General features: G+C 48.3%; 1 protein-coding gene across 2 annotated transcripts in view; it reads right to left on the bottom strand.

The window, feature by feature from the left end:
• Positions 1–26269, bottom strand: part of RILPL2 (Rab interacting lysosomal protein like 2) — a 30460-nt gene extending 4191 nt beyond the window's left edge. The window contains exons 1-3 of one of the 2 annotated variants that reach the window (XM_039472506.2): positions 25604–26267; positions 8913–9064; positions 880–993 (exon numbers count right to left, since the gene is read on the bottom strand). In XM_039472506.2, coding sequence (XP_039328440.1) covers positions 880–993; positions 8913–9064; positions 25604–25948 — 611 coding nt within the window. In that variant the 5' untranslated portion in view covers positions 25949–26267. Of the gene's footprint in view, positions 1–879; positions 994–8912; positions 9065–25603 lie in introns of both variants that reach the window. The other variant, XM_039472507.2, reaches the window with a different exon arrangement.
• Between the last annotated feature and the right edge of the window lie 202 nt (positions 26270–26471).

Raw genomic sequence — 26471 nt, 5'->3', positions numbered from 1 at the left:
ATTGTGCCACTGCACTTCAGCCTGGCGACAGAGTGAGACTCCATCTCAAAAAAAAAAAAATGTTGGCCGGGCGTGATGGCTCAAGCCTGTAATCCCAGCACTTTGGGAGGCCAAGGCGGGTGGATCACGAGGTCAAGAGATCGAGACCATCCTGGTCAACATGGTGAAACCCCGTCTCTACTAAAAAAAATACAAAAAATTGGCTGGGCATGGTGGTGTGTGCCTGTAATCCCAGCTACTCAGGAGGCTGAGGCAGGAGAATTGTGTGAACCCAGGAGGTGGAGGTTGCGGTGAGCCAAGATCGTGCCATTGCACTCCAGCCTGGGTAACAAGAGCGAAACTCTGTCTCAAAAAAAAAAAAAAAATTTTTTTTTTTTGTTCCTGTGGGGTCTCACTTTGTAGCCCAGGCTTGTCTCAAACTCCTGGCTTCAAGCAATCCTCCTGCCCTAGCTTCCTGTAATCTCTGTTGCAATTACAGGTGTGAGCCACTGTACCCAGCCTGGTCATTGTTATTATATCACAGGGAGGCAGCAGAGTGTAGAAGCCAGACTTCCTTGGGTTCCTGACTTCACTATCTACCATCTGCACCCTTGGGCAAATTACCTTACCTCTCAGTATCTATATCTCCATCAGTAAAATAGCATCTACTTTGCAGGTTCACTGTGATAATTCGATGAATTCATATATGTCAAGTGTCTAAGCTACTGCCTGGCAGATATCATTATAGTACACTGGCGTTGAGTTTGCCCATGAGCTGCAGCACAGCCGGGAGAGGGGAGAGCCTCCCTGCCCTGGGCAGCTGGACAGGCTCCTCTCGCCCCAACCACTTCCTTGAATTATTATTTAGTGGGACCAGGGGGGCAGCAGGGTGACACTTACAGTTTCTTTATGATCGTCTTCTCCTCCTTGCTCTTGCTGGTATTGTTGGCCCTGGTAACCACAGCATCTTTTTCTGTTCTTCCTCCTGGGCCTTCTCTTGGTGAAATCAGGCCACTTGAGAAACGGGGCAAAAATTAAATGGGTTATTTTATTACAGACCTTTTTTTTTTTTTTTTTGAATTGGAGTCTTGCTCTGTTGCTCAGTCTGGAATGCAGTGGCACAATCTTGGCTCACTCAATTTCCACTTCCCAGGTTCAAACAATTCTCCTGCCTCGGCCTCCTGAATAGCTGGGACTACAGGTGCCCGCCACCATGCCTGGCTAATCTTTGTATTTTTAGTAGAAATGGGGTTTCACCACGTTGGCCAGGCTAGTCTCAAACTCCTGACCTCAAGTGATCCATCTACCTCAGGCTCCCAAAGTGCTGGGATTATAGGTGTGAGCCACTGCACCTGGCCTTTATTACAGACCTTTTATCTGTGCAGCTCTGAAAATAAAGGATCTTAATGATGATGATTATCCTTATAGTAATAATATTATGGTTGAAAGCACTAAAGTTAGAGAAATTCTGTTTCAAATGAGAATCTTCCCTCTACCTTTCCAACGTGATACCTCTTATTTCTTTCTCTTACCTAATTGCATAGGCTACTACTTTAAGCTTCTTAACCTTCTCAACCTTCTAGGAATATGACTGTGTATAAATTCTCTAACTTAAGCCTTGGTTTCCTAACCTGTAAAATGAGTCTAATAATAGTACCTACCTCAAAGGATTGAGAGATTATGTAAGATAATACATAGTGCCTAACATTCAACAAATATTTATTAAGCTACCTGCTGTGGTTAATAAATATTTTGTCTCTGAACTGTTTTGTCTCTGAATAAAACAAAAATAATATCTTCTCTCATGTAATTTATATTTCAGTGGGGGAAGGAAACAGTCAATAAATAAGGCAATAAGTAAAATAAAAGTATAAATCATAAGTCAGATGGTGCTAAGAGCTAGATTTATATTGATTGATATTACAGTCAGATAATATTGAGATCTGGCTCAAGGAGGGCCAGAGTATTTCCCTGGACTTGATGTAGAGAATTTATAAAAAGTATGGTTTCTCATACTCCACTGGAATTGCCAGAAGTCTGTTTTCTAAGAGTTAGAGAAAGCCTGTCTGTAATGCAGACTAATGAGCACATGAGCCAAGAAAGCCAAGGAGGAGAAAGAGAGGCACCATGTCCCTGATTCCAACCACTGGAAATTTCTTTCTTTTTTATTTATTTATTTATTTTTGAGATGGATTCTGGCTCTGTTGCCCAGGCTAGAGTGCACTGGCATGATCTTGGCTCACTGTAGCCTCCACCTCCTGGGTTCAAGCAATTCTCCTGCCTCAGCCTCCCAAGTAGCTGGGATTACAGGCCTGTGCCACCATGCCCAGCTAATTTTTGTATTTTTAGTAGAGACAGGGTTTCACTGTGTTGGCCAGGCTGGTCTATTTCCTTTTTTTTTTTTTTTTTTTTCTGAGACGGGAGTTTCGCTCTTGTTACCCAGGCTGGAGTGCAATGGCACGATCTCGGCTCACCGCAACCTCCGCCTCCTGGGTTCAGGCAATTCTCCTGCCTCAGCCTCCTGAGTAGCTGGGATTACAGGCACGCGCCACCACGCCAAGCTAATTTTTTGTATTTTTAGTAGAGACGGGGTTTCACCATGTTGACCAGGATGGTCTTGATCTCTTGACCTCGTGATCCACCCGCCTCGGCCTCCCAAAGTGCTGGGATTACAGGCTTGAGCCACCGCACCCGGCCTTTTTTTTTTTTTTTTTTTGAGAGGGAGTCATACTCTGTCCGCCATGCTGGAGTGCAGTGGCCCCACCCCAGCTCACTGCAACCTCTGCCTCCCAGACTCAAGCGATTCTCATGTCTCAGCCTCCCAAGTAGCTGAGATTACAGGCACCTGCCACCATGTCTTGCTAATTTTTGTATTTTTAGTAGAGACAGTGTTTCAACATGTTGGCCAGGCTGGTCTTAAACTCCTCACCTCAAGCGATCTGCCTGCCTCAGCTTCCCAAAGTGCTGAGGCACTGTTTCTGGCCTTCCTTTTTTTTCTGAGATAGGCTCTTACTGTCACTCAGTTTGTAGTGCAGTGGCATGATCATAGCTCACTGTAACTGAATTCCTGGGCTCCAGTGATCCTCCCACCTCAGTCTCCCAAGTGGCTAAGATCATAGGCATGTGCCATCACGCCAGCTAATTGTAAAGACGGGGTCTCACTATGTTGCCTAGGCTGGTCTCGAATTTTTGGCCTCAAGTGATCCTCCCACCTTGGCCTCCCCAAAGTGCTGAGATTACAGGCTTGAGCCAGCCATTGCACCCAGCCCCTCCCCAATGATGTTACCAAAAAGTTTCCTTTTACGGCCGGGCGCGGTGGCTCAAGCCTGTAATCCCAGCACTTTGGGAGGCCGAGGCGGGTGGATCACGAGGTCGAGAGATCGAGACCATCCTGGTCAACATGGTGAAACCCCGTCTCTACTAAAAATACAAAAAATTAGCTGGGCGTGGTGGCACGTGCCTGTAATCCCAGCTACTCAAGAGGCTGAGGCAGGAGAATTGCCTGAACCCAGGAGGCGGAGGTTGCGGTGAGCCAAGATTGCGCCATTGCACTCCAGCCTGGGTAACAAGAGCGAAACTGCGTCTCAAAAAAAAAAAAAAAAAAGTTTCCTTTTGTGTTTAAGCTAGTTTAAGTTGGACTTTTGTCACTTGCAACCATAAGAAGCCTGATCAAAATGAAATATTTCAATTATGGCACAGAACAACTCATTACATCCACTTAGGTGTTCTGTTGCAGTGCCCACTGGTTAATTAAACCCTGTGGTGTCCCCCTGCTGTGGACTGAATTGTGTGTCTTTACTTATTTATTTATTTATTTTTGAGATGGACTCTCGCTTTATTGCCGGGCTGGGGTGCAGTGGTGTGATCTCAGCTCAGCTGCAACCTCTGCCTCCCGGGTTCAAGTGATTCTCCTGCTTCAGCCTCTCGAGTAGCTGGGACTGCAGTGCACCACCATGCCCACTTCATTTTTTTTTTTTTTTTTTTTAAGAGATGGAGTCTCGCTCTGTCGCCCAAGCTGGAGTGCAGTGGTGCGATCCTGGCTCACTACAATCGCCGCTTCCTGGGTTCTAGCAATTCTCCTTCCTCAGCCTCCCGAGTAGCTGGGATTACAGGAGCACGCTGCCACGCCCCGCTAATGTTTTGTATTTTTAGTAGACAGGGTTTCACCATGTTGCCCAGGCTGCTCTCAAACTCCTGAGCTCAGGCAATCCACCTGCCTCGGCCTCTCAAAGTACTAGGATTACAGGCGTGAGCCACCGCGCCTGGCTTTGTTGCATTTTTTAAATAGAGATGGGGTTTCACCATGTTGGCCATGATCTGTCCATCCTGGTCTCACACAGTGCTTATTATTTTTTTTTTTTGAGACAGAGTTTCACTCTTGTTGCCCAGGCTGGAGTGCTATGTCATGATCTTGGCTCATTGCAACCTCCACCTCCCGGGTTCAAGCAATTCTCCGGCCTCAGCCTCCTGAGTAGCTGGGATTACAGGTGCCTGTCATCACACCAGCTAACTTTTCTTATTTTAGTAGAGATAGTCTTGAACCATCTCATATTGGCCAGGCTGGTCTTGAACTCCTGAGAGTGTGTGGCATGAGCCACCTCACCTGGCCGAATTGTGTATCTTTAATACAAATTCCTGGCCGGGCTCAGTGGCTCACCATCTATTTTGTGGTAACCCGAGCTGACAAAGATACCTTTTTTTTTTTTCTTTTGAGACGGAGTTTTGCTCTTGTTACCCAGGCTGGAGTGCAATGGCGCGATCTCGGCTCACCGCAACCTCCGCCTCCTGGGTTCAGGCAATTCTCCTGCCTCAGCCTCTTGAGTAGCTGGGATTACAGGCATGCGCCACCATGCCCAGCTAATTTTTTGTATTTTTAGTAGAGACGGGGTTTCACCATATTGACCAGGATGGTCTCGATCTCTTGACCTCGTGATCCACCCGCCTCGGCCTCCCAAAGTGCTGGGATTACAGGCTTGAGCCACCGCGCCCGGCTAAAGATACCTTTTTCAGCGTGAGTGTAAAAGGACAGGATTCATACTTTCCCTCCTTCATAAAATAATATTGCAAAGAGTGGGTCTTTATTATTTAATATATATATATATTTTTTGAGACGGAGTCTCACTCTGTCGCCTAGGCTGGAGTGCAGTGGCACTCAGCCATAATCACAAATTATTACCAGTACCTTATCCATATGAGTTTGGACCTTCAAATGGATGCAGTTGCTATGAGAACATCTCAGTTGGCATGCTGGCTTCTCCAGAATATATAACACTAGAGATGAAGCAGAATCCTGCCTCCCTTGGCCTGTGCCAGATGGAAAGTGTGCGTCTCTTGTTCTCTGAGGATTCAAAACTAGAAATGAAGTGTGTGGTTTTGCCCACTAACAAGCTGCTCACGACACTCGAAGCTTGGCAGTTTCTCTTTTTAACTACCTGTGCCTGAACCTGTTATTAAATGAGACGAAGACGGGTCTTTCCATGAACACTGTTCCAGCCTCAGCGAAAGAGAGACAATAAATTTGGCTTCTTACAACGCTTCTGCTGCATTGCTGCTCTCTTAAACATGCTACATTCAAGGAATTTAAAGAATCCTATCACTTGGGCTTTGTTTCATTTTTGATCAGGGTACGTCCTTGATTCCAAGCTTTCATGATCTAAACGTGGCATGCTAATTAAAAGCACAGGCCTGGCCGGGCCCAGTGGCTCATGCCTGTAATCCCAGCACTTTGGGAGGCTGAGGTGGGTGGATCACGAGGTCAGGAGTTCGAGACCAGCCTGGCCAACATGGTGAAACCCCATCTCTACAAAATATACAAAAATTAGCTGGGTGTGGTGGCATATGCCTGTAATCCCAGCTACTTGGGAGGCAGAGCAAGGAGGATCGCTTGAACCCAGGAGGCAGAGGTTGCAGTGCGCTGGGATCGTGCCACTGCACTCCGGCCTGGGCAACAGAACAACACTGTCTCAAGAAAAAAAAAAGCAGCACAGGCTCTGATGTCACACTGTCTGAGGTCACATCATCACTGCTGCCACCACCGCTTAAGCAGGTGCCCACCTCTCTGGTCCTCAGCTCACCATGTGATCACCTCTACTCACAGTCTTGCTGTGAGCACTAATTGAAATGATACTTGGGTTACATTTAGCAGCGTGCCTGGCACATGGTGAATATCAATAAATACTAACCAGCACTACACTTTTATTCCCCTGGTTTTTCCTTTCTCTACCTGTAAGAAAACACGCTGCGTGTAACTCAGTGTTTCCCAGAATTAGTCAACTACAGAATCTCCTTTTCAAAAAATACCTATGTAAAGGAAAACATTTTGGGAAACAGCACGAATGGAAACAGCTACAAGTTCCAACGTGATTATGGCAACAGCTTTTTTATAGCTTCTCTTGCTTGTCTTACAATTTATTCTGTACATGGTACCACTGTGGTCTTTTTTAACTTTCCTTATTATTATTATTTTTTTTTAGACGGAGTTTCGCTCGTTACCCAAGCTGGAGTGCAATGGCACAATCTCGGCTCACCGCAACCTCCGCCTCCTGGGTTCAGGCAATTCTCCTGCCTCAGCCTCCTGAGTAGCTGGGATTACAGGCACGCGCCACCATGCCCAGCTAATTTTTTGTATTTTTAGTAGAGACGGGGTTTCACCATGTTGACCAGGATGGTCTCGATCTCTCGACCTCGTGATCCACCCGCCTCGGCCTCCCAAAGTGCTGGGATGACAGGCGTGAGCCACTGCACCCGGCCCAACTTTCCTTATTTTTAAATTTATTTTTTAGAGACAGGGTCTTGCTATGTTGCCCAGGCTGGCCTCAAACTCCTGGGCTCAAATAATCCTCCTGCTTCAGGCTCCCTGAGTGCTGGGATGTAACACTGCACCAGGGTTTCTTGTTTTTGTTTTTATTTTTGAGATGGGGTCTCGATCTGTCACTGAGGCTGGAGTGCAGAGACTAGGTCTTAGCTCACTGCAACTTCTGCCTCCCAGGTTCAAGTGATTCTCCTGCCTCAGCCTTCCAAGTAGCTGGGACTACAGGTGTGTGCCACCACATCCGGCTAATTTATTTATTTATTTATTTTTTGAAACAGAGTCTCACTCCTGTCACCCAGGCCGGAGTACAATGACACAATACCAGCTCACTGCAACCTCCGCCTCCCAGGTTCAAGAAATTCTCCTGCCTCCGCTTCCTGAGTAGCTGGGATTACAGGCATCTGCCACCATGTGCAGCTAATTTTTGTCTTTTTAGTAGAGACGGGGTTTCACCATCTTGGCCAGGCTGGTCTCGAACTCCTGACCTCGTGATCTGCCCACCTCGGCCTCCCAAAGTGCTGGGATTACAGTTGTGAGTCAATGTGCCTGGCAGCTTTGTATTTGTAATAGAGACTGGCCTCTTGTCATTCTCTTTATCAAAACCTTATATTGGCCAGGTGTGGTGGCTCACACCTGTCATCCCAGGACTTTGGGGAGGCTGAGGCAGGTGGATCACTTGAGCCCAGGAGTTTGACACTGTCCTGGGGAACATGGCAGGACCCTGTCTCTACAAAAAATAAAAAAATTAGCTGGGCATGGTGGCATGCACCTATGGTCCCAGTTACTTGGGTGGCGGGAGGATCATCTGAGTCTGGGGAGGTCAAGGCTCCAGTGAGCTGTGATTGCGCCACTGTGCTACTGTGCTCCAGCCTAGGTGACAGAGGGAGACCCTGTTTCAAAACAAACACTTTCCAGGTGCACTGGGTCACACTGGAAATCCCATCACTTTGGGAGGCCATGGTGGGAGGATCACTTGAGCCCAAGAGGTTGAGACCAGCCTAAGCAACATAGCAAGATTTTGTCTTCACACACACACACACACACACACACACACACAGTTAAATAGCTAGGAGCAGTGGCACATGCCTGTGGTCCCAGCTACTTGGGAGGCCGAGGTGAGAGGACAGGTTGAACCTAGCAGGTGGAGGCTGCAGTGAGCTGTGATCGCACCACTGCATTCCAGCCTGGACAACAGAGCAAAACTCTGTCTCAAAAAGATAAAACAAAACAAAACTTTCCAATGACTTCTCATTACATTCACAATAAAATGAAAGCTCAATCAGACAGGATGGCTCTTACCTGTAATCCCAGTACTTTGGGAGACTGAGGCAGGTGAATCTCTTGAGGCCAGAAGTTCAAGACCAGCCTGGCCAACATGGTGAAACCCCACCTCTACAAAAAAATGCAAAGAATTACCCAGGCATGGTGGCGTGTGCCTCTGGTCCCAGCTAATTGGGAGGCTGAGGCAGGAGAATCACTGGAACCCAGAAGGTGAAAGTTGCAGTGAGCTGAGATCACACCACTGCACTCCAGGCTGGGCAACACAGCAAGATCCTGTCTCAATAAACAAAAACAAACAAATAAAACGAAAGCTCCTTCCTGCAGCCAGCAAGGCATACGCCCCCAGTTTCTTTCTAACCATCTTTCCCCGTGCTTTCCTGGGTCTGCCTTGTTGGGCCTGTTTGAACTGGTCAAGCTGGTTCCTGCCACAGGGTCTTTGCACTTCCTGCTCTAATACCCCCCACCCAGTCTTTACGGGGTTGCCTCCTTTTTGTCTTTCCCTAGGGGGGTCTGCCCTGACCACCCCTCTCAGACAGGCTCTGCCCCTCCCACATCGCTGCCGGCCACGTCATCTTGCATTTCCTTCAGAGCACCTGCCACCATCCCCAGGTGTTTATTTGGGGCTTAGCTTCCTTGTTGATTGCTTGTCTCTGGCATTGGACTAGCAAGGATTTCTGCTCTCTTTGTTTTGATCACTGCAGTGGCCCCAGGCCCGGAACAGTGTCTGGCACATATTAGGTCCTCAATAAATTGGTTGAATGAACATAACAACAAATATGTAACCCAGCAAGGAATTCTGGGTCAGGTCTCGGTGCGGGGCCCCCCAGGCAGCAGAGCGCACCTCTTGTAGCACTGCAGCTCTTCCTGCACCACCAGGAGCTGCGACTTGAGTCTGTTGCGTTCCTGCAGCACGTCCCTCAGCTCCTGCAGAGTGAAGCGGGGTCGGCTGGGATCTGTCAGGTCAACCACCATTTTGTTTGGGCCCAGGTTCACCTGGAAGAGAAGACGCCACCTTTGCCGGCAACTTTATACCATTAAATTATTATTATGTTATTTATTTTATTTTTTTTTTTTGAGACGGAGTTTCGCTCTTGTTACCCAGGCTGGAGTGCAATGGCGCGATCTCGGCTCACCGCAACCTCCGCCTCCTGGGTTCAGGCAATTCTCCTGCCTCAGCCTCCTGAGTAGCTGGGATTACAGGCACACGCCACCATGCCCAGCTAATTTTTTGTATTTTTAGTAGAGACGGGGTTTCACCATGTTGACCAGGATGGTCTCGATCTCTTGACCTCGTGATCCACCCACCTCGGCCTCCCAAAGTGCTGGGATTACAGGCTTGAGCCACCGCGCCCGGCCTATGTTATTTTTTTTATTTTGAGACAGCGTCTCACTCTATCGCCCAGGCTAGAGTGCAGTGGCACACTCTAGGCTCACTGAAACCTCCACCTCCTGGGTTCAAGTGATTCTTCTCCCTCAGCCTTCCAAGTAGCTGGGATTACAGGCCTGTGCCACCACACCCGGATAACTTTTCGTTTTTTTTTTTTTTTTTTTTTTTTTTTTTTGAGACGGAGTTTCGCTCTTGTTACCCAGGCTGGAGTGCAATGGCGCGATCTCGGCTCACCGCAACCTCCGCCTCCTGGGCTCAGGCAATTCTCCTGCCTCAGCCTCCTGAGTAGCTGGGATTACAGGCACGCGCCACCATGCCCAGCTAATTTTCTTTTTTTTTTTTTTTTTTTTTTTGAGACGGAGTTTCGCTCTTGTTACCCAGGCTGGAGTGCAATGGCGCGATCTCGGCTCACCGCAACCTCCGCCTCCTGGGTTCAGGCAATTCTCCTGCCTCAGCCTCCTGAGTAGCTGGGATTACAGGCATGCGCCACCAAGCCCAGCTAATTTTTTGTATTTTTAGTAGAGACGGGGTTTCACCATGTTGACCAGGTTGGTCTCGATCTCTCGACCTTGTGATCCACCCGCCTCGGCCTCCCAAAGTGCTGGGATTACAGGCTTGAGCCACCGCGCCCGGCCAACTTTTCGTATTTTTAGTAGAGACGGGGTTTGACCATGTTGACCAGGCTGGTCTTGAATTCCTGACCTCAGGTGATTCACCCACCTCAGCCTCCCAAAGTGCTGGGATTACAGGCATAAGCCAATACACGCAGCCTAATTACATTATTATTATTATTATTATTATTATTATTATTACTATTTTGAGATGGAGTTTTGTTCTTGATTCCCAGGCTGGAGTGCAATGGTGAGATCTTGGCTCACTGCAACCTCCGCTTCCCAGGTTCAAGCGATTCTCCTGCCTCAGCCTTGAGAGTAGCTGGGATTACAGGCATGCGCCACCACCACACCTGGCTAATTTTGTATTTTTAGTAGAGACAGGGTTTCTCCATGTTGATCAGGCTGGTCTCGAACTCCCGACCTCAGGGGATCCGCCTGCCTCGACTTCCCGAAGTGCTGGGATTACAAGTGTGAGCCACTGTGCCTAGCCTAATTAGATGCTTTTCAAAAAGAAAAGAAGATTTGTTTTTTTGAGACGGAGTCTCCCTCTTGTTGCTCAGGCTGGAGTGCAATGGTGCGATCTCAGCTCATGGCAATCTCAGCCTCCCGGGTTCAAGTGGTTCTCCTGCCTCAGCCTCCTAAGTAGCTGGGATTACAGACATGTGCCACCATACTCGGCCAATTTTTATATTTTTAGTAGAGACGGGGTTTCTCCATGTTAGTCAGGTTGGTCTTGAACTCTCGACCTCAGGTGAGCTGCCTGCCTCAGCCTCCCAAAGTTCTGGGATTACAGGCGTGAGCCACCTCGCCTCGCCAAAAAGAAGAATTTAAAAATATGCCACTTATACAGTTTCTCTCATGAGGATGGAGCATGTGCCCCAGAAAGTCTTTTTGTTTGGTGGTTCCGGGGACGCTACTGGAAGTGATTGGACAGAGGTTAAAAAGTCAAAGCTCTGTGCTCCTTCCTTCCCTTCCCAAGGAAGCTGTCATTCACTGAAAAAAAAAAAAAAAAAAAAAAGTCAAAGTTCTAAGAACCATTATCGGAGAAAAGAACCTCAGAGAGCGGCTGGCTCCAGGGCTGGAGCAGAGGAAGTGTAAATGGTGCCCAGAACAGGCTGCTTAAGGGATGGAGACAGATGAAAATGACGGTTTGAAGAAGCTCCTACTGGCTAGACTGACAACAATTTGAGTATTGCAATGAATAATAACAGGAACGGAGAATAAAACATCAAGTAAGAATTCAGGAGTCCACATTCGAAATACAAAAATAGGCTGGGCGCGGTGGCTCACGCCTGTAATCCCAGCACTTTGGGAGGCTGAGGCGGGTGGATCACGAGGTCGAGAGATCGAGACCATCCTGGTCAACATCGTGAAACCCCGTCTCTACTAAAAGTGCAAAAAATTAGCTGGGCATGGTGGCACGTGCCTGTAATCCCAGCTACTCAGGAGGCTGAGGCAGGAGAATTGCCTGAACCCAGGAGGCGGAGGTTGCGGTGAGCCGAGATCGCGCCATTGCACTCCAGCCTGGGTAACAAGAGCGAAACTCCGTCTCAAAAAAAAAAAAACAAACAAACAAACAAAAAAAACAAAAAATAGGCTGGGCTTGGTGGCTCACGCTTGTAATCCCAGCACTTTGAGAGGCCGAGGTGGGCAGAATACTTGAGGTCAGGAGTTTGAGACCAGCCTGGTCAACATGGCAAAACCCTGTCTCTACTAAAAATACAAAAAATTAGCCAGGCATGGCCATGTGTGCCTGTAGTCCCAGCTACTGTGGAGGCTGAGGCAGGAGAATCCGGGAGGCGGAGATTGCAGTGAGCCAAGATTGCACCACCGCACTCCAGCCTGCGGGAAAGAGCAAGACTGTCTGAAAAAAAAAAAAAGAAAAGAAATAAAAATAAAAATTAATTGATTCATGAGGAGAAGGGGAATCCATACTTCACAGCAGAATGCCAATTGATAGGTGTAGAAGATGACAGAGTTCAAAAACCGTCTAATTTTTCAACCACCTTCGCAACAGTTGATTCAAGCAAGACTAATAAATGGATCTAAAACCTGTGGCTAAAAGTTTGTTGGGAAACAGGCTATTTTACACAGGTTTTTTTGTTTGTTTGTTTGTTTTTGAGACAGAGTTTCGCTCTTGTTACCCAGGCTGGAGTGCAATGGCGCGATCTCAGCTCACCGCAACCTCCGCCTCCTGGGTTCAGGCAATTCTCCTGCCTCAGCCTCCTGAGTAGCTGGGATTACAGGCACGTGCCACCATGCCCAGCTAATTTTTTGTATTTTTAGTAGAGATGGGGTTTCACCATGTTGACCAGGATGGTCTCGATCTCTCGACCTCGTGATCCACCCGCCTCGGCCTCCCAAAGTGCTGGGATTACAGGCTTGAGCCACTGCGCCCGGCCTTCTTTTCTTTTTTTTTTTTTTTTGTGAGACAGGGCCTCACTTTGTCACCTAGACGGGAGTGCAGTGGTGTGGTCATGGCTCACTGCAGCCTCAATTTCTCAGGCTCAAGTGATCCTCCCACCTGAGCCTCCCGAGTAGCTATGACTACAGGCACGTGCCACCATGCCCAGCCAATTTTTTGTATTTTTAGTAGAGATGGGGTTTCACCATGTTGACCAGGACGGTCTCGATCTCCTGACCTCGTGATCCACCCGCCTCGGCCTCCCAAAGTGCTGGGATTACAGGCTTGAGCCACCGCGCCCGGCCCTAACATTGTTGTGTTTTTGTCTTTGTTTTTTTTTGAGTTGGAGTTTCGCTCTTGTTACCCAGGCTGGAGTGCAATGGCGCGATCTCGGCTCACCACAACCTCCACCTCCTGGGTTCAGGTAATTCTCCTGCCTCAGCTTCCTGAGAAGCTGGAATTACAGGCACGCGCCACCATGCCCAGTTGATTTTTTTGTATTTTTCTAGAGACGGGGTTTCGCCATGTTGACCAGGATGGTCTCGATCTCTTGACCTCGTGATCCACCCGCCTCGGCCTCCCAAAGTGCTGGGATTATAGGCGTGAGCCACCGCGCCGGGCCTTTTACACAGGTTTAAAGTATATTCCCACAGGCTACTTCTTCTTCTTCTTTTTTTTTTTTGAGACAGAGTCTTGCTCTGTCACCCAGGCTGGAGTGCAGTGACACAATCTCGGCTCACTGCAACCTCTGCCTCCCGGTTCTCCAGCCTCAGCTCCAGAGTAGCTGAGATTACAGGTGCACGCCACTATGCACAGCTAAGTTGTGTATTTTTGGTAGAGACAGAGTTTCACCATGTTGGCCAGGATGGTCTTGATCTTCTGACCTGATCTGCCCACCTCGGCCTCCCAAAGTGCTGGGATTACAGGCGTGAGCCACTGCGCCCAGCCTATTTCTTAATTACAAAGAGAATACTGTGCAGGAATCTTACAGACACCACCTTACCCAAGTGCTCAAAGTTAACGTCACCAGTGATGACAAAGCAGTATCACGTGCCTCCTGATGGGCTGCACCAAGAGACATGTGCCACTTCGGAGCTGTCCCCAGCAGGCACGCATGAAGCCACTCTAACCACAAGGAAACATCAGAAATAACCCAAATGGGCCGGGCACAGTGGCTCATGCCTGCAATCCCAGCACTTTGGGAGGTCAAGGCAGGTGGATCACTTGAGGTCAGGAGTTTGAGACCAGCCTGGCCAACATGGTGAAATCTGGTCTCTACTGAAAATAGAAAAAAAAAAAAATTGGCTGGCATGGTGGTGCATGCTTGTAGTCCCCAGCTACTTGGGAGGCTAAGGCAGGATAATCACTTGAACCCAGGAGGTGGAGGTTGCAGTGAGCCAAGATCATGCCACTGCACTCCACCCTGGGCTACAGAGCAAGATTTTGTTTTTTAAAAAAATAAATAAAAGGCCAGACGTGGTGACTCATGACTAATCCTAGCACCTTCAGAGGCCGAGGCAGGAAAATCACCCGAGGTCAGGAGTTGGAGAACCGCCTGGGCAACATGGTGAAATACTGTCTCTACTAAAAACAAAAAATACAAAATTAGCCAGGTGTGGTGATGGGCTCCTGTAATCCCAACTACTTGGGAGGCTTAGGCAGGAGAATCACTTGAACCTGGGAGGCGGAGGTTGCAGTGAGCCGAGACAGCGTCATCACACTCCAGCCTGGGCAACGAGAGCAAAACTCCATCTCAAAAAAAAAAAAAAGAAGTAACCCAAATCAAAGGGCATCCTAGAAACCAGCTGAAGCATAATCTTCAGAAGTGACTTTTTTTGCCGGGCGCAGTGGCTCATACCTGTAATCCCAGTACTTTGGGAGGCTGAGGTGGGCGGATCACCTGAGGTCAGGAGTTCGAGACCAGCTTGACCAATATGGTGATACCCCATCTTTATATAAAAGAAGTGACTTTTTTTTTTTTTTTTTGAGACTGTCTCTGCCTGTCACCCAGACTGGAGTGCAGTGATGCAATCACTGGTCACTTCAGCCTTAACCTTCTGGGCTCAAGCAATTCCCCAACCTCAGCCTCTGGAGTAGCTGAGACTACAATTTTATGCCACCATGCCTGGCTAATTTTTTATTTTTTGTAGAGATGGGGTCCAGGCTGACCTCAAAGTCCTGGGCTCAAGTGATCCTCCCACCTCAGCCCCCCAAAGTGTTGGGAGTGCAGGTATGAGCCACAGTGCCTGAGCCTTTAGAAGGATTAAGGTCATGAAAGGTAAGTACAACCTAGGAAGTATTCCAGATTAAAGGAGATTAAGGAGAAATGACAACCAAAGGCACCATGTGACCCTGGATGGGATCTTCCGTCAGAAAAACAAAAAATGTTGGCTAGGCACGGTAGCTCACACCTGTAATCCCAACACTTTGGGAGGCCAAGGCGGGCGGAAAACCTGAGGTCAGGAGTTCAAGACCAGCCTGGCCAACATAGCAAAACCCCCATGTCTACTAAAAATACAAAAATTAGGTGGGCGTGGTGGCGCATGCCTGTAATCCCAGCTACTTGGGAGGGTGAAGAGGGAGGATCATTGAACCCAGGAGCAGAGGTTGCAGTGAGCTGGGATTGTGCCACTGCACTCCAGCCTGGGCAACAGAGTGAGATTCTGTCTCAAAAAAAAGAAAAAAGAAAAAAGAATGTTATTAAGGGCATTATTGCTGAATTTTGAAGGTGAATGGTGTATAACATCTTAGTAGTGTATCAACTCTTCCCCTCCTGCATTTGGTCATTTATTGTGATTATGTAACAGTATGTCTTAGAACGGAGGTCCCCAACCCCAGGACCATGGACCTAAATGTCCATTAATAGAAGTGTGGTTAAACAAACTAAGGCACAACCACATTCCAGAATATTCTACAGGTGATAAAGAGAGTGAGGATCACCTGAGCCCAGGAGTTCGAGAACAGCCTGGGCAACATGGCAAGTCTCCATTTCTACAAAAAAATACAAAAATTAGCTGGGCATGGTGACACGCACCTGTAGTCACAGCTACTCGGGAGGCTGAGGTGGGAGGATCGCTTGAGCCTGAGAAGCTGAGGCTGCAGTGAGCCATGACCACACCACTGCACTCCCGTCTAGGTGACAAAGTGAGGCCCTGTCTCACAAAAAAAAGAAAAGAAGGCCAGACGCGGTGGCTCAAGCCTGTAATCCCAGCACTTTGGGAGGCTGAGGCGGGTGGATCACGAGGTCGAGAGATCGAGACCATCCTGGTCAACATGGTGAAACCCCGTCTCTACTAAAAATACAAAAAATTAGCTGGGCATGGTGGCACGTGCCTGTAATCCCAGCTACTCGGGAGGCTGAGGCAGGAGAATTGCCTGAACCCAGGAGGCGGAGGTTGCGGTGAGCCGAGATTGCGCCATTGCACTCCAGCCTGGGTAACAAGAGCGAAACTCCGTCTCAAAAAAAAAAAAGAAAAGAAAAAAAGAAAACACTTTGTGTTGTTGAGGCTACAGGGAAAGAGGCCCTTGTGCTGAACACTGAGGAAGCAGATCTCATTAACCTCTTTGGAGTGTAATTTATCGAGACAAATTTCAAATGCACCTTTCCTTTGACCCAGTGAGGATCCACTTCCTCTAGATATTGGCTTATCGGGGGCCAAACAGCATGTGTTAAGAAGAGTCATTGTTGCATGTGGTATGAGGAAATGATTGGAAAAGAAATGGCTTTTGGCTGGATGGGGTGGCGCCTGCCTGTAATCCCAGGATTTTGAGAGGCTGAGGCAGGTGGATCACTTGAGGTCAGGAGTTCAAGACTAGCCTGGCCAACATGGTGAAACCCTGTCTCGACTAAAAAATACAAAAATTCACTGGGTGTGGTGGCATGCACCTGTAGTCCCAGCTACTCAGGAGGCTGTGACAGGAGAATCACCTGAACCCAGGAGGCAGGGGTTTCAGTGAGCCAAGATAGTGCCACCGCACTCCAGCCTGGACAACAGAGCGAGACTCCATCTCGAATAAATAAATAAATAAATAAATAAATAAATAAAGCAAAATCAAATAAAATACATTGAATTATAACAATAGCACCGGGCCCGGTGCGGTGGCTCACGCCTGTAATCCCAGCACTTTGGGAGGCTGAGGCGGGTGGATCACAAGGTCAAGAGATCGAGGCCATCCTGGTCAACATGGTGAAACCCCGTCTCTACTAAAAATACAAAACATTAGCTGGGCATGGTGGCGCGTGCCTGTAATCCCAGCTACTCAGGAGGCTGAGGCAGGAGAATCACCTGAACCCAGGAGGCGGAGGTTGCAGTGAGCCAAGATCGTGCCATTGCACTCCAGCCTGGGTAACAAGAGCGAAACTCCGTCTCAAAAAAAAAAAAAAAAAAACAATAGCACCTAAGTTGACAGTTATCAAAATGTTTTTTAAAGCAAATTTATGATTAATATAGTTGACTTTTCTTCTTTTGTGTGTGTGTGTGTGGTTTTTTTTTTTGTTGTTGTTGTTGTTTTTTGAGAGATAGCGTCTTGCTATGTTGCCTAGGCTGGTCTAGAACTCCTGGGCTCAAGTGATCCTCCTGCCTCAGCCCCCCAGAGTGCTGGGATTACAAGTGTGGGCCAATGCTCCCAGCCTATAGCTCCTTCTTTATTAAATAACAGGATCTAGCCATACATTTAAGAAAATACTGAACACAAAGTTCTGAGATCTGTATTAATACTGTGTAGCCTCCCAAGTACTGGGATTATAGGCCTGAAGCCACTGCACCTGGCCCCTTTTGCATTTGGAGCTTATATTTTTTTAAAAGGAAGAAAAGGCCGAGTACAGTGGCTCATGCTTATAATCCCAACACTGTGGGAGGCCGAGGCGGGCAGATCATTTGAGGTCAGGAGTTCAAGACCAGCTTGGCCAACATGGCGAAAAATACAAAAGTTAGCTGGGCATGGTGGTGGGCACCTGTAAATCCCAGCTACTCAGGAGGCTATGGCAGGAGAGAATTGCTTGAGTCCAGGAAAAAGAGGTTGCAGTGAGCCAAGATGGTGCCACTGCACTCCAGCCTGAGTGAGAGAGTGAGAATCTGAGGGCGACAGAGTGAGACTCAGCCTCAAAATAAATAAACAAATAAACAAACAAACAAATAGAAAATAAAAGGAAGAAAAAAAACCTTAGGATGGCTACTGTCCAAAGAAAAGAAAGTAACAAGCATTGGGCGAGGAAGTGGAGAAACTGGATCCCTTGAACCCCCTCACGGTGACGTAAATGATGTAAATGACACAGTCGCCATGGAAAACAGTAGGGCCATTCTTTTAAAAATTAAAAATCCGAGCCGGGCGCGGTAACTCAAGCCTGTAATCCCAGCACTTTGGGAGGCTGAGGCGGGCAGATCACAAGGTCAAGAGATTGAGACCATCCTGGTCAACATGGTGAAACCTCGTCTCTATTAAAAATATAAAAAATTAGCCGGGCGCGGTGGCTCAAGCCTGTAATCCCAGCACTTTGGGAGGCCGAGGCGGGTGGATCACAAGGTCAAGAGATCGAGACCATCCTGGTCAACATGGTGAAACCCCGTCTCTACTAAAGGTGCAAAAAATTAGCTGGACATGGTGGCGCGTGCCTGTAATCCCAGCTACTCAGGAGGCTGAGGCAGGAGAATTGCCTGAACCCAGGAGGCGGAGGTTGTGGTGAGCCGGGATCGCGCCATTGCACTCCAGCCTGGGTAACAAGAGCGAAACTCTGTCTCAAAAAAAAAAAAAAAAAAAAAAAAATATATATATATATATATATATATAAAAAATTAGCTGGGCATGGTGGCGCGTGCCTGTAATCCCAGCTACTCAGGAGGCTGAGGCAGGAGAATTGCCTGAACCCAGGAGGCGGAGGTTGCGATGAGCCGAGATGGCGCCATTGCACTCCAGCCTGGGTAACAAGAGCGAAACTCCATCTCAAAAAAAAAAATTAAAAATCCAATTACCATTTGATCCAGCAATTCCAGTTCTGGGTATGTATCTGGAGCACTGGAGGCAGGACATGAAGAGATATTTGCACACCCATGTTCATAGCAGCACTATATATTTCTTTTTTTTTAAATTATATCTCTGTTGTGTTACCACCATTCCTTAGTCATTTCTTTTTCTTTTCTTTTCTTTTTTTTTTTTTAATTGCATTTTAGGTTTTGGGGTACATGTGAAGAACATGCAAGATTGCTGCATAGGTACACACGTGGCAGCGTGATGTGCTGCCTTCCTCTCCTTCACCTGTATCTGGCATTTCTCCCTTGCTATCTTATTTTTTGAGATGGAGTCTTCCTCTGTCACAGGCTGGAGTGCAATGGCATGATCTTGGCTCACTACAACCTCCACCTGCCAGGTTCAAATGATTTTCCTGCCTTAGTCTCCTGAGTAGCTGGGATCACACACACGCGCCATGCCTGGCTAATTTTGTATTTTTAGTAGAGATGGGGTTTCGCCGCGTTGTCCAGGCTGGTCTCAGATTCCTGTCCTCATGTGATCTGCCTGCCTCAGCCTCCCAACACAGCAGCACTATTTACAGTAGCGAAGGGATAGCAGCCACCCAAGTGTCCATAAACAAATGAATAAACAAAGTATGGCATATGCCTCCAACAGAGTATTATTCAGCCCTCAAAAGCAAGGAAATTCTGACACGTGCCACAACATGAATGAATCTTGAGGACATTATGCTAAGTGAAATAAGCCAGTCACTTAAATAGATGATTTCACTGATATGAGCAACCTAGAATAGGTAGATTCATAGGGACAGAAAGTAAAAGAGAGGTTACCGTGGGCTGGTGGAGAGGAAGGAGGAGTTGTTTCTTAACAGGTCAGAGTTTCAGTTTTGAAAGATGAAGGTTCTGGAGATGAACAGTGGCAATGGCTGAATGACAATGTGAATGGATTTAATGCAGCTGAACTGTACACTTAAAAATGGTTAAGATGGTACATTTTATGTTACTTACATTTTACTACAATTTATTTTATTTTATTTTCCTTTGAGACAGAGTCTTTCTCTGTTGGCCAGGCTGGAATACAGTAGCATGATCTCGGCTCACTGCAACCTCTGCCTCCTGAGTTCAAGGGATTCTCGTGCCTCAGCCTCCTGAGTAGCTGGGATTACAGACCTGCACCACCACGTGTGGGTAATTTTTGTATTTTTAGTAGAGACAGGGTTTCGCCATGTTGGCCAGTCTGATCTCCACCTCCTGACCTCAAGTGATCCTCCTGCTTCAGCCTTCCAGAGTGCTGGCATTACAAGCATTTGAGTCACCAAGCCCTGTCTAATTTTTTTTGTATTTTTAGTAAAGATGGAGTTTTGCCATGTTGGCCAGGCTGGTCTTGAACTCCTGACTTCAGGTGATCTGCCTGCTTCGGCCTCCCAAAGTGCTGGGATTAGGGATGAGTCACTGTGCTTGGCCTTACTACAATTTAAAAAATCAACAGCTGGGTGTGGTGGCTTGCGCCTGTAATCCCAACACTTTTAGAGGCCAAGGTAAGTGGATCACGAGGTCAGGAGATCAAGACCATCCTTGCTAACATTGTGAAACCCCATCTGTACTTAAAATACAAAAAAAAAAAAAAAAAAAAAAAAATTAGCTGGGCATGGGGGCATGCGCCTGTAGTCCCAGCTGCTTGGGAGGCTGAGGCGGGAGAATCACTTGAACCTGGGAGGGGGAGGTTGTGGTGAGCCAAGATCATGTCACTATACTCCAGCCTGGGCAACAGAGCGAGACTCTCTCAAAAAACAAACAAAAATCAAAAAGAGGTCAGGAATGGTGGCTCATACCTGCAATCCCAGCACTTTGGGAGGCTAGAGTGGATGAATTGTTTGAACCCAGGAGTTTGAGACCAGCCTGGACATCATGGCAAAACATTATCTCTAGAAAAAATACAAAAATTAGGTGGGTGTAGTGTCACACGCTTATAGTCTCATTACTAGGGAGGCTGAGGTGAGAGGATCACCTGAGCCAAGGGAGGTTGAAGCCGCAGTGAGCAGTGTTCACACCCAACACTGCACTCCAGCCTGGGTGACAAGTGAGACTAAAACATACAAAGAAAAAAAAGGCATATTTTTGTGAACTGTCTAGTGGCACTAAACATTCATTTTCTTTTTTCTTTTTCTTTTTTTTTGAGACGGAGTCTCGCTGTGTTGCCCAGGCTGGAGTGCAGTGGCGCAATCTCAGCTCACTGCAACCTTGGCCTCCCGGGTTCAAGTGATTCTCCTGCCTCAGCCTCCCGAGTAGCTGGGACTACAGGCACACACCACCATGCCTGCCTAATAACACTCATTTTCTTAATTCAAGCCTTTTCCCTATCCCTGTTCTTAAGGCTGCGGTTTCGGAGAAAATATGCCATGTCATCTGCCGCCTGATGAAACTTGTTCACTTTGCCCCACATGGGAAATTACCCAGCCCCTGTTGCAGACCACACTGTTCTCAGCCCATAATGGGACTTCCTCGATATCCTTGTGCCTGGAGATGGAGGCAAAAATAACACAGAATGTGGCTGAGCAATCCTGGGCAAGTCATTTAACTTTCCTTGACTCTCAAAAGCCAGGCTGCAAGTCATCACACTTAACCATGTCACTTGACAGATACTAAAGTACAACCTTATCTACAAATACAGTTGTCACTATCACTTAGGAATAGGTGACATAAGTTATCAGGGCCCAGACAGAGAAGGTATGAGGCAACTAATAATAATACTAATAAAGTTACCAGGGAAGCTACTGGGAAACTACATACTTCCCCATGAATTTCAGTGACTCTGTTCCTGATCTTTCCTGGCTTACTTCTTGGTTTGTATATATATATTTTTGAGACGGAGTCTCGCTCTATCACCAGGCTAGAGTGCCCTGGCTCAATCTCAGCTCACTGCAACCTCCACCTCCTGGGTTCAGGCAATTCTCCTGCCTCAGCCTCCCGAGTAGCTGGGACTACAGGCACGTGCCACCATGCTCAGCTAATTTTTGTATTTTTAGTAGAGACGGGGTTTCACTATGTTGGCCAGGGTGGTCTCAATCTCTTGACCTCATAATCTGCCCACCTCAGCTTCCCAAAGTGCTGGGATTACAGGCATGAGCCACTGTGCTCGGCCTTGGTTTATATACTTGGTTTTTGTTTGTTCGTTTTTGGGACAGAGTCTTGCTCTGTTGCCCCAGCTGGAGTGTAGTTGCACGATTTCCGCTCACTGAAACCTATGCCTCCCGAGTTCAAGTGATTCTCGTGCCTCAGCCTCTGAGTAGCTAGAAGTATAGGCATTGTGGCACCAGGTCCAGCTAATTTTGTATTTTTAGGAGAGACAGGCTTTCACCATGTTGCCCAGGCTGGTCACAAACTCCTAGCCTCAAGTGATCTGCCTGCCTCAGCCTCCCAAAGTGCTGGGATTACAGTTGTGAGCCACTGCTCCCAGTTTGTACACCTGTGCTCTGGTTGTAGGAGTGTGCGTCTGACCTCTCGCACTAGATGTGAGCTCCTTGAGGGCAGGGACCTTGCCTACCTTCTCTCCATAACCCCGGAGCCTCGCATCGGTCACCGCAGTCACTCATCAAATGTTAGTACAACAAATAAGGTCTAATGTCTGTATTTAGGGACGGGATAGTTAAGACTAGCATCTCGGCCGGGCGCGGTGGCTCAAGCCTGTAATCCCAGCACTTTGGGAGGCCGAGGCGGGTGGATCACGAGGTCAAGAGATCGAGACCATCCTGGTCAACATGGTGAAACCCCGTCTCTACTAAAAATACAAAACATTAGCTGGGCATGGTGGCACATGCCTGTAATCCCAGCTACTCAGGAGGCTGAGGCAGGAGAATTGCCTGAACCCAGAAGGCGGAGGTTGCGGTGAGCCGAGATCGTGCCATTGCACTCCAGCCTGGGTAACAAGAGCGAAACTCTGTCTCGAAAAAAATAAATAAATAAAAATAAAGAGACTAGCATCTCTGAGTTAAGATCCTGACTTCACCTCTTACTTGCCGTTAAGTCCTTAGGCAAATTACTTAACTATTCTGTGCCTCAGTTTTGTAAAACAATAATAGTGTGAGGATTAAAAATGAAATTGTCGGGAGGGGCGGGGGATGGGGAAGTGGGAAGAGATAGCATGGGGAGAAATGACAGATACAGGTGAGGGGACGGAAGGCAGCAAACCACACTGCCATGTGTGTACCTATGCAACAATCTTGCATGTTCATCACATGTACCCCGAAACCTAAAATGCAATAAAATAAAATTAAAAAAAAAAAAAATGAAATTGTCCACTTACAGCAGCTTAAAAAAAAAACAAAAAAACTGTGGCTAGAGACCTGCTAGTGAGTCTTAAAATTAATTTAATTAAAGTTTCGACAAGAATTTTTTTTTTTTTTTTGAGACGGAGTTTCGGAGTTTAGCTCTTGTTACCCAGGCTGGAGTGCAATGGCGCGATCTCGGCTCACCGCAACCTCCGCCTCCCGGGTTCAGGCAATTCTCCTGCCTCAGCCTCCGGAGTAGCTGGGATTACAGGCACACGCCACCATGCCCAGCTAATTTTCTGTATTTTTAGTAGAGATGGGGTTTCATCATGTTGACTAGGATGGTCTCGATCTCTTGACCTCGTGATCCACCCGCCTCGGCCTCCCAAAGTGCTGGGATTACAGGCGTGAGCCACTGCGCCCGGCAAGAATTTTTTTTTTTTTTTTTTTTTTTTTTTGAGATGGAGTTTCGCTCTTGTTACCCAGGCTGGAGTGCAATGGCGCGATCTCGGCTCACCGCAACCTCCGCCTCCTGGGTTCAGGCAATTCTCCTGCCTCAGCCTCCTGAGTAGCTGGGATTACAGGCACGCGCCACCATGCCCAGCTAATTTTTTGTATTTTTAGTAGAGACGGGGTTTCACCATGTTGACCAGGATGGTCTCGATCTCTTGACCTCCTGATCCACCCACCTCGGCCTCCCAAAGTGCTGGGATTACAGGCGTGAGCCACCGCGCCCAGCCTTCAACAAGAATTTTTAAAAACTAGGCCGGGCACAGTGGCTCATGCCTGTAATCCCAGCACTTTAGCTGGGAAACTTCATACTTCCCTGTGAGGCCGATGTAGGCAGATCACTTGAGCCCAGGAGTTCAAGACCAGCCTGGGCAACATGGTGAGACCCCATCTCTACAAAAAATACAAAAATCAGCCAGGTGGTTGGTGTGTGCCTGTAATCCTAGCTACTTGAAAGGATGCGGTGAGAGGCTCACTTGAGCCCAGGAGGTTGAGGCTTCAGTGAGCTGTGATCACACCACTATACTCCAGCCTGGATGACAGAGAAAGACCCTGTCCCCCCAGAAAATATTTGTTTTTTTGAGATGAAGTCTCTCTCTCTGTCTCCCAAGCTGGAGTGCAGTGGTGCTATCCCGGCTCACTGAAACCTCCACCTCCCAGGTTCAAGTGATCCTCCTGCTTCAGCCTCCCAAGTAGCTGGGATTGCAGGTGCCCGCCACCATGCCCTGCTAATTTTTTTGTATTTTTAGTAGAGACAGGGTTTCACCATGTTGGCCAGGCTGGTCTCAAACTCCTGACCTTGTGATCCACCCGCTTCGGCCTCCCAGTGTTGGGATTACAGGCATGAGCCATGGCACCTGGCTGGATGATTTTTGACATACGTGTAGATCCCTATATCCATACCCTGATTAAGATATCGGACACTTCTAGCTCTCTATCAGTTTCCTTTCTGTTACCCTCACCACCAGTTTGCCTTTTATTACTATAAATTATTTTGCCTGTTTCTGAATTTTATTTAAATGTACAGTAGAGTCGGGTGTGGTAGCTCATGCCTGTGATCCCAGCACTTTGGAAGGCTAAAGTGGGTAGGTCACTTGAGGCCAGGAGTTTGAGGTCAGCCTGGGCAACATGGCAAAACCCCATCTCTACTAAAAAAAAACCCACAAAAAAACCCACAAAAAAAAGTTAGCCAGGCATAGTGGCAGGTGTCTGTAATCCCAGCTACTAAGGAGGCTGAGGCTGGAGAATCACTTGCATCCAGGAGGTGGAGGTTGCAGTGAGCTGAGGTCATGCCACTGCACTACAGCCTGAGTGACAGATCAAGATTCTGACTAAAAAGAAAACAAGAAAAAAGGCTGGGCGCTGTGGCTCATGCCTATAATCCTGGGACATTGGGAGGCTGAGGCGGGAGAACAGCTCGAATTCAGGAGGTGGAGGATGCAGTGAGCCAAGATTTTACCACTGCACTCAGCCTGAATGACAGAGCAAGACTTCATCTCAAAAAAAAAAAAAAGTTTCTCTTTTATGCCTGGCTTCTTTCTCTCAATGTAACAGTGAGATTCATCCACACTGTTACATATATCAGCACTATTCTTTTTTCTCTGTTGCATAGTATTCCATATGTCACAATTTCAAAACTTGATTGGGTTGCATTTGGATTGTTTCTAATTTTTGAGTTTTAGTTATGACTCAAGCCGCTCTGAATCTTCTTGTCTATGTCTTTTTGTGGTCATATGCACTAATTACTCTTCAGGTAAAATGTGTTTCTTGTCCAAGTGTGGTGGCTCACACCTCCAATCCCAGCACTTTGGGAGGCCAAGGCAGGAGGATTGCTTGAGCTCAGAAGTTTGAGACCAGCCTGGGTAATAAAGTGAGACCCCCATCTCTACAAAGCATCAAAAAGTTAGCCAGGCATGGTGGCACATGTCTGCACTCCCAGCTGCTTGGAAGGCTGAGGCAGGAGAACTGCTTGAACCTAGGAGGCCAAGGCTGTAGTGAGCCGTGTTCACACCACTGCACTCTAGCCTGGGCCACACAGCAAGCCCGTGTGTCAAAAAAAGAAAAAAACAAGTGTTTCTTGCTCTAGGTCAGTTTCTCACACTGTGGACCCTGGACCAACAGCATCAGAATTAACTGGGAACTGGTTAGAAATACAGATTGTGGCCAGGCAGGCTGGCTCACACCTGTAAACCAGCACTCTAGGAGGCTGAGGCTGGAGGATCACTTGAAGCCAGGAGTTTGAGACCAGCTTGGGCAACACAAGGAGACCTCATCTCTTAAAGAAAAGAAAGAAAGAAAGAAAATAAAGGAAGGCGCCTTCCTGCCAGTGAGCGCCCTCCCAACCCCGCAGGCGCCGCGGGCCCGACACCCTCGCTCCGACACTAACCTCCCCGCTGGCGCTGGCCGAAGGGCCCTGGCTCCGCAGTCCCTCCACCTCCTTCCTGAGGCTGTCCCTCTCCATCTTCAGCTCCTCCACCGCCAGGCTGCCCTCATTCACCAGCGCCTCCAGCATCTCCAGGACGCGGACGACTTTGAACTGCAGCTGCGTCACCCGAGGGTCGCTGCCCAGGGCCATGAGCTCGCGGCCCAACAGGTAGGAGATGTCATACACGTCCTCGGCGGTCAGCTGGAAGGGGCTCTTGCCCAGCGCGCCCTCGGGCCCAGCCTCATCCCTCTCCTCGTCCTCGTCTCCCTCCTCCTCTTCCTCTTCTCGCACGGGGGGCTCCTCCATGGCCACCAGACCCCCGCCGCCCCCCGGAGCTGCTGTCTTGGAGTCTCCCGAAGGTTGAACTTCCTCCCGGCACCCAAAACTTTCCGCTGGGCAGAGTCTCTACCGGCCCAATCAGCGCCGCCTGGGGGTGGGCGGGGGGGGGGGAGGCGGATGGAGCAAGGGGCAGCGCACGCGACTCTGAGGCCTTCGCCCCGGGCGCACAGTCCCCGCTGCCGGTCGCGCGGGAGAGCGCGCTTCAGGATGTGGTTTGGGGCGCGAAGGGACAACGGAAAGGGAGGGCGGCCGAAAAGAGGAACGGGGAAGTTCAGGGGTGACGGCGATCGTCCCAGCCTGGGAACAGTTGTAGCCCCGGGGAGGAGACGCCCTGAGCCCCGCCCCTGGCAACCGCCGCTGGGGGGCGCGTTTCCGTGGAGACGGAGTTTCCACGCGCCATTGGAGAGCCGGGTAAAAAGAACGCAACTTTTTCCTTTCTACCCTCGTGCTTTCCAGCCGTAGAATTTGCATCGTATGTGATGGAAGATCC

The sequence above is a fragment of the Saimiri boliviensis genome, chromosome 7, assembly GCF_048565385.1.
Source record: "Saimiri boliviensis isolate mSaiBol1 chromosome 7, mSaiBol1.pri, whole genome shotgun sequence".
Classification (NCBI taxonomy): Eukaryota; Metazoa; Chordata; class Mammalia; order Primates; family Cebidae; genus Saimiri; species Saimiri boliviensis.
This window is presented reverse-complemented; position numbering and strand designations above follow the sequence as displayed.